General features: G+C 39.5%; 1 protein-coding gene across 2 annotated transcripts; it reads right to left on the bottom strand.

Annotated features, from left to right (window-relative positions):
* Positions 1-1383: 1383 nt before the first annotated feature.
* mtrf1 (mitochondrial translational release factor 1) lies at positions 1384-6235 on the bottom strand. 2 transcript variants are annotated; one of them, XM_016564543.1, is made up of 9 exons: positions 5762-6235; positions 5585-5673; positions 4615-4696; positions 4415-4522; positions 4170-4342; positions 3970-4087; positions 2253-2389; positions 2026-2124; positions 1384-1713 (listed from the first exon to the last, which is right to left on the bottom strand). In XM_016564543.1, the coding sequence occupies exons 1-9, from the start codon at positions 6048-6050 to the stop codon at positions 1612-1614; spliced, it is 1197 nt and encodes a 398-aa protein (XP_016420029.1). In that variant the 5' UTR covers positions 6051-6235; the 3' UTR covers positions 1384-1611. The 2 variants fall into 2 exon arrangements, with proteins under 2 accessions (XP_016420029.1, XP_016420030.1); XM_016564544.1 differs by having other exon boundaries at positions 1384-1717.
* Positions 6236-8122: the final 1887 nt, after the last annotated feature.

The raw sequence follows: 8122 nt of genomic DNA on the forward strand, positions 1-8122 counted from the left end.
CTCACTCACACACACACACACACACTCACACACACACACACACAGATAATATTACAGCCTCCAGCTTTCCTCGGACTGAAGATCAGAGTTCACACATAAACAGACTCACATCAAAGACGACGGAGCTGCTCCACTGCTGCTGGTCTTCTTATCGAGTCTGCTAAAAACATGAAAAAATACAAATCAACAACCAAACAGAGCTGTAGAACAATGGAATTCAAAACATGAAACTGAAACACTCTTTCAGTGAGATCATATGTGACCCTGGAGCACAAAACCAGTCATAAGGTCAATTTTTGTAAATTGAGATTTATACATCATCTGAAAGCTGAATAAATAAATATAAAAATAAATCTTTCCATTGATGTATGGTTTGTTAGGATAGGACAATATTTGGCTGAGATACAACTATTTGAAAATCTGGAATCTGAGGGTGCAAAAAAATCTAAATATTGAGAAAATCATCTTTAAAGTTGTTCAAATGAAGTTCTTAGCAATGCATATTACTAATCAAAAAATAAGTTTTGATATATTTACGGTAGGAGATTTACAAAATATCTTCATGGAACATGATCTTTACTTAATATCCTAATGATTTTTGGCATAAAAGAAAAATGTATAATTTTGACCCATACAATGTATTGTTGGCTATTGCTACAAATATACCCCAGCGACTTAACACTGCTTTTGTGCTGCAGGGTCACATATGAGAAGTTTAGTTGTCAATGTAAATGTATACATGTTTTTAAATGACTGAAATATTAACTTTAAATCTCACTTCAAATAAATATTTAAGCTCAGAAGGGTTCAGCTGACAAATCTCTGAATAAGTGTTATTTTAGTATCACTGAGAAACTATTAGTTTTTATTAATATTTTGAATCAGTTTTTGTTTTTGCATTTTCTGTCTAATTTGTCTAATAACTGTCTAATAATGTTTTTGTCATTTTTAGTATTTTTTTAGTGCTGTCAAACTATTAATGGGGATTAATCGCATCGAAAATAAAAGTTTGTTTACATAATATATGTGTGAGTACTGTGTATATTTATGATAACACAAACATAAATGTATATATTTAAGAAAAATATGTTTTGTTTATATAAAAAATAAATATATTTTTTAATATATTGTAATATATTATATATAATAAATTATATTTGTATATATACAAATATAAAAAAATATATACATGCATGTTTGTGTATTTATATGTACATAATAAATATACACAGTACTCACACATTTATTTTCGATGTGATTAATCTAAATCTATAAAAAAAAAAATTTGTGGAAGGATGAATTAAGGCTTTTTGTGACTTGCAGAAACCCATGTGTTATGTGATGCAACTTTTCCAAACAAATAGTAATAAAAAAAACATGAAATTAATGTTTACAGCACTGTTATTTTATTTTTAACTTCACACTTGTTGTGCCGCACACATTTGACCTTCATTACTGGAACGTCTGTATTGATTCTGACAAACTCAGACATGAGCCATAAAAGTATAAAATATAATTTAATGACAGGAAATATGTACATAACATTTCAGTCATGAAGACACAATATTTGCTCAATATCGTCATGTCAGTGATTTCTCTTCAGGCTGTTGATCAGCTGATGCTCTGCACCAGTTTCAGAAGAGCTTCTCTCTCATGGTTCTCCTGCAGGAGTCTGAGCACCTCCTCCAGAGCCTCGCTCCCGCTCATGAACTCCTGTCTCACACACACACCACACACACACACACGCACACACACACACACACACAGATACACAGACACAGACAGATACAGATACAGATACACACACACACACACACCACACACACAGATACAGATACACAGATACACAGACACACACCACACACACAGATACACAGACACACACACACACACACACCACACACACACAGACACAGATAGACACAGACACAGATACAGACACACACAGTATTAATGGATCCAAATGTAACTGAACAACTGTGTTTCCAAACAAGACTCAGATGCGCCCCCTGTCCCGAGCGTTACCTTGATGTCACGCGTCACATAGCCGATCCTGTGGTCTGTCACACGATCTTGACTGAAGTTATACGTGCGAATTCTCTCCGACTGAGATCGAGTGCCGACCTGAGAGACAAACACATTTACAATGTAATAAAGCCTGTTCATGTTATTAAACGTCATTATAAAGTGTTTAAAGTCACTGCAGTAAAGGGTCGTTTGTAGTATTTGGTTTGATCTGACAGGTAACTCACCTGTTGTCTGCGTGCGGCGTGCGTCTGCGCTGTCTGCCGTCCCATGATGCTCTGGTACAGTCGGGCTCGGAGCACACGCAGCGCTGTGTCACGGTTCTGCAGCTGAGAGCGAAACTGCTGGCATTCAGCTACTGTTCCTGAAAACAAGAGAGAGTCCAGATCACACGATAATCCAGACCAAAACAAGAACAAGACCAGGCAGCACTCGTCAAATTCATCTGAAAGAGACACATTTAGACATGCACTGATAAAATAATAAAAATAAAAAGTACACTATAATTACCACTGCGTAAATATTATTATATGATTACTGTATTATATATATATAAACATTTTAATATAGAAGTATTATGGAAAAATAAAATGTTACTTTTAAATATGAAAGTAAAAGCATCAGTGGGTAGTGGAAAAATCACTTAATGAGTGAGTCATGGAATCATTTGATTCGTTTGGTAACAAAACACAGCTGTTCATCTGTGGATTGGTTTGGAATTATTTTCACTGGCGAAATAGTAAGTTGTTAAGTTATTATTAACTACTTGTTTTTAAAAAAATCACTATCGCGTTTGCAGTCGTGCTCATATTCATTAAAACAGCTCCCTTGCTCTGTGATATTGCTTAATTATAGCATATGTTATAATAATAAAAAAAACTTATACACACTTTTTTTGCATTAATATCTTTCATTTTGCATTCATTTTGCTGACATTTTTGACACAATGCCCTATTAATTTCTGACCCGGCAAACAGTAACAAAAGAAATCAGATTAGAAATAAGCTACTGATTGAATTTGAAGTGGGAAGTTTAATTCTAAACACATTAATGATGTTAACAAATAAATCAGTCCAACAGGAATTGTGTGCGCTCAAAAAGAACAATGAATTCTCAGGTGCGTAGAGCAAAAGGGAGAAAGTTTTAGTCCAACAAGTCGCTGAATTTGTCCACACACTGAAACATTTTTTTTTTCCAATCAGACCAAAAAAGGTCTCTCAAAAATGTGGTTTTTATTATCCATATGCAAAAGTGAAAAAAGTGATAAAAGTGCAAAGTGTATTAAAAACAGACCAAAGAGCAGACGTTTCAGCCCATGCTTTCTTCAGTGCTCATGAAGGCGGCAAACGATACACTATGCACTTTTATCACTTTTGCATATGTATAATAAAAACCACATTTTTGAGAGACCTTTTTTGGTCTGATTGGAAAAAAAAATTTCAGTGTGCGGACAAATTCAGCGACTTGTTGAACAAATCAATCAGACGATGCACTGACAATGTCTCAACTGTCATCTTGACCTGTGGCAGTGCACTCGCTCAGACGCACCTGTGGTAGTGCACTCGCTCAGACGCACCTGTGGCAGTGCACTCGCTCAGACGGTAGTGCACTCGCTCAGACGCACCTGTGGCAGTGCACTAGCTCAGACGCACCTGTAGTAGTACACTAGCTCAGACGCACCTGTAGTAGTGCACTAGCTCAGACGCACCTGCAGACACACCTGTGGCAGTGCACTAGCTCAGACGCACCTGTAGCAGTGCACTCGCTCAGACGCACCTGTAGCAGTGCACTCGCTCAGACGCACCTGTAGGAGTACACTAGCTCAGACGCACCTGTAGTAGTACACTAGCTCAGACGCACCTGTAGCAGCGCACTCGCTCAGACGCACCTGTAGTAGTACACTAGCTCAGACGCACCTGTAGTAGTACACTCGCTCAGACGCACCTGTGGGCAGGTGAACTGCGCGTACGGCGCTGTCGGTGGTGTTGACGCTCTGACCTCCTGCGCCGCGCGATCTGAACGTGTCGATGCGCAGGTCTTTAGATGCGATGTGAATGTCCACCTGTAGAGATGTTAAACATCATAAGACTCAACAGAACTAAACACACACACAATGCTATTAAATCGCTGGAGCGTGGCCTGACATCACGAGGCTGCGGCAGCACTATGACCGTCATGGTTCCCGTGTGAATGCGCTGCATGCGTGACGACAGACCCACTTCAGGAATCCTCTGCACTCGGTGTGTCCCGCCCTCGAACCTCAGCCAGCGGTACACAGACCCCCCGGAGATCCTCACGGCAGCATGATGGAGACCACCTGACATCACAGCAAACCATCAGCCACACTCAACACACACACTCAGAGAGGATGATGGGTAACGCAGCGTACCGTAATCTGCCGGAGTGTAATTGAAGAGCTCAAAGTCCCAGTGTTTATAGGAGATGAAGCCCTGGTACATGTCAAACATCTCTCTGGTGAACTGCTGGCAGATGTCGCCTACATCAGCACACACAGAGGCACACACACACACAGACAGACACACACAACTGTCAGAGAACGACTCGTGTCTGATCTGAAGATGATCAAACCTCCAGTGGTTCGTCCCGCTGCCACCTCCAGGATGACGCTTCTGCTGTCGAGATCATCAGCGGGAACCAGCGTCTCAATCAGCTGAGGACATTAAATCAACATTGACACTCTTTAATTCCTTCTGTCACAATTACTTATAAAAGAACAGTTCACCAAAACCGAAGATGTGCTGCTCACCCTCAGTTCATCCCAGATGTAGATGAGTTTGTTTCTTCATCAGGTTTGTAGAAATGTAGCACTGCATCAGTGTCTCAGCAATGGATGCTCTGCAGTGAATGGGTGCCGTCAGAATGAGAGTCCAAACAGCTGATAAAAACATCACAATAATCCACAAGTAATCCACAGCACTCCAGTCCATCAGTTAACATCTGGAGAAGACAAAAGCTGAAACACATCCAGCATTAAGACGTTTTTAACAAAAATACCATAGAGTCAATAATCAATAATAACGCTTCCTCCAGTGAAAAAGTGTTCTGGTGTGAATCAGGAGAGAAATCTGCACAGATCAAGCAGCGTTTAAACAGCTCTAAACACATATGTGGCTGGATTTTGATGTGAGAGACAACAGCAGATGCACTTTTTCACTGGAGGAAGCGTTATTATGGATTATTGACTCTATGGTATTTTTGTTAAAAACGTCTTAATGCTGGATGTGTTTCAGCTTTTGTCTTCTCCAGATGTTAACTGATGGACTGGAGTGCTGTGGATTACTTGTGGATTATTGTGATGTTTTTATCAGCTGTTTGGACTCTCATTCTGACGGCACCCATTCACTGCAGAGCATCCATTGCTGAGACACTGATGCAGTGCTACATTTCTACAAACCTGATGAAGAAACACTCATGCTGATCTCAGATGAACTGAGGGTGAGCACATTAACAGTTCATTCTCATATCTGTGTGAACGACTTATTCCCTTAACACTTTCTGACAGATGAGTCAAGGTCTAAATGAGAGGAACAGTCCAAACCTCCTTGTTCAGCTTCTCTGCTCTTCTGCTCAGCTCTTCATGTTCCTCTCGCAGGAGCACAAGCATCTGCTGGTCTTCAGCTCTGCTGTCTATAACACATGAAGAACATTAACGCTGTTATTTTCATGGTTTCTCTACTCGTTGAGCTGTCATTAGTTCGGGTTAGTTATCACTCACTGTGAATGAGAGTCTGTATCTCTGTCAGCTCTCTGAACGCTAGTTGAGTTCTCTCAAACGCCTTAACCACCTTCGACACTTCGACTAGTCGCAGGTTTAACGCTCTCCTGTCAGACTCAGTCACCTGTCCGCCATCTAAACGACTAGAAATACACTTCTGCTCGTCGATCACGCGTTTAATGTGTCTCTGAAGCAACTCGTTCTTCAGGAGATCGTCGGTTTTGTGCCCGACTGATCTGCAGATCCTCACGGTCTGAAGGCGAGGCGCGAGCCGGCACAGAGCCGCCATCACTCGTGTTAGCAGCTAACTAACCATTAAACCTATCAATCTAGACTGCGATCGATTAATAATACATCAGTGAATAATGAAGGTCCTGTGTTAATCACGACAACTGGGCATCCATATGAATCTAAAGGTCAGTCTAGCTCATGTGGCCATCGAAAACAGCGAGTAGAATGTGCAGTGGGCGGGGCTTAGTGACCGGCGTTGTCTCTGATTGGTCAAATGTGATGTTTATTTCCGTGTGGTTTGTTGTTACTTTTCTCAGCGCTGCTTAGGATGGTCTAATCACAGTCGTTTGTGTTTACCGGGTCACGACGTTAATTTAATAATTTCCTAGAGATTTCAGGGGAGGATTTTAATTTATTAGAATTAATTCGTGTTAGCTAATTGTATGATTCTATTATCTTGAACTGTTCATTTGTGAAATGAACATTACTCGGACACATTCACTTCTGGTAACAGATCACTTTTTTGTAAAGCTGCATTGGAACGATGTGTATTGTGAAAAACGCAATACAAATAAATTTCAATTTAATTATTTGACCGAATTAATTAATTAATTGGCGTCCTGTAAATGTTTCTAATAAACTGAGATTTGAATTTGGTGTAATGGAGCAATGGGTTTTTCGACCCCTAGTGGACAAAACCCAGAAAAACATTGACAGGAAACGCCACCATCGCGTTGACTCATGGGATTTGTAGTCCACATGCGTATGAGGCGTTTCAAAGCATCTGCTCACTCGATCTTTCACTGTTCCTGCACTTATTTCACTCATATGAGTTTAGTCCAGTGTCACGTGAGAGACTGTACGGACGTAAACTTACTTTCCCTTCAGCCTGAGGCGCATTCATTTCACTTTTGGTCTGAAAAGGCTTTTATATTTGCCAAAAATAGAACTTTTTTATTTTAAAAACAAACAAGCAAGCCCTGTCCAGATTTTAAAAGTAACGTAACGCATTACTTTCCATAAAAAGTAACTAAGTACCGTAATTAGTTACTTTTTTATGGAGTAACGCAACATTGTAATGCTTTACTTTTAGAAGTAACTTTCCCCAACACTGTTCAAGACTATATATATATATAAATGTGTTTTAATGATGTTTTAACATTAAGTCCAACATGTCAACTCTTAAATGCTTTTAATTTGCTGTCTTCAGTCACAGACACATAATGTACTTTAAATGGAAACTTTGTAACCGACTAGTCTGAAAGTACGAAACCCTCAGAAGACATTGTATGTGGGTCAGAGACGAAAAGGGTGTCTCAAGCACCAAAAAAATAAATGTGTAATACAGCTTTAAATTGAGTTTTTTCCCCATACATTAGAATGTGTCCTGTTTAACTTTATATTTTTCTGAACAAAAAAATAATGACTATTATGCATTTTTTAGTATGATTTACAGAAGACACCCACTAAAATGTCATTCAGTGTAACAATATTACATACAAAAAAGTAATGTTAGGCATATTTTATAAACTTTTATAAACTTAATTTGATGCGGACACCAAAATGGTGACGTCTCGTCTTTGACCCATGTATATGCAATCCATTTGGAATACTTGGGCCCCGTTTACACTAGTGTGTTTTCGTTTTAAAACGGTGTTTTAAAATGAAAACGATCCTCGTCTACACTGGCGTTTTCACTGCGTTTCAAAAATGATCTCCGTCCACACAACACAACCGAAAACGCAGGTCACATGACCATTCATGCAGGAACAACAGTGAGCATGATGTTACTGTTTACACGGTCGTCAAGGATACACAGAGTGGATGTGCAGATTCATTCTCTGACATTAGGTGGCGCTTTTGGGCAAGCAGAAATACAGCAGTTAGGCCTACTCTTGTAAACAAAACAGCGCTGCGCTAATAAACACTATTTTATAAAGCATTATACGAAGATAACATGAACATTTCGACTAGTCTCGCACATCCCTACTCTGCACTTAACTCAAATATTTCATTGTCAATTTAAAAGTAATGTGTTACTTTACTAGTTACTTGAAAAAAGTAATCTGATTACGTTACGTGTAATGCGTTTCTCCCAAGCGGCAACCTTCCGGTCTCTCTCTTGAAACC

Source organism: Sinocyclocheilus rhinocerous, unplaced genomic scaffold, assembly GCF_001515625.1.
Source record: "Sinocyclocheilus rhinocerous isolate Xijiao unplaced genomic scaffold, SAMN03320098_v1.1 scaffold79, whole genome shotgun sequence".
Lineage (NCBI taxonomy): Eukaryota > Metazoa > Chordata > Actinopteri > Cypriniformes > Cyprinidae > Sinocyclocheilus > Sinocyclocheilus rhinocerous.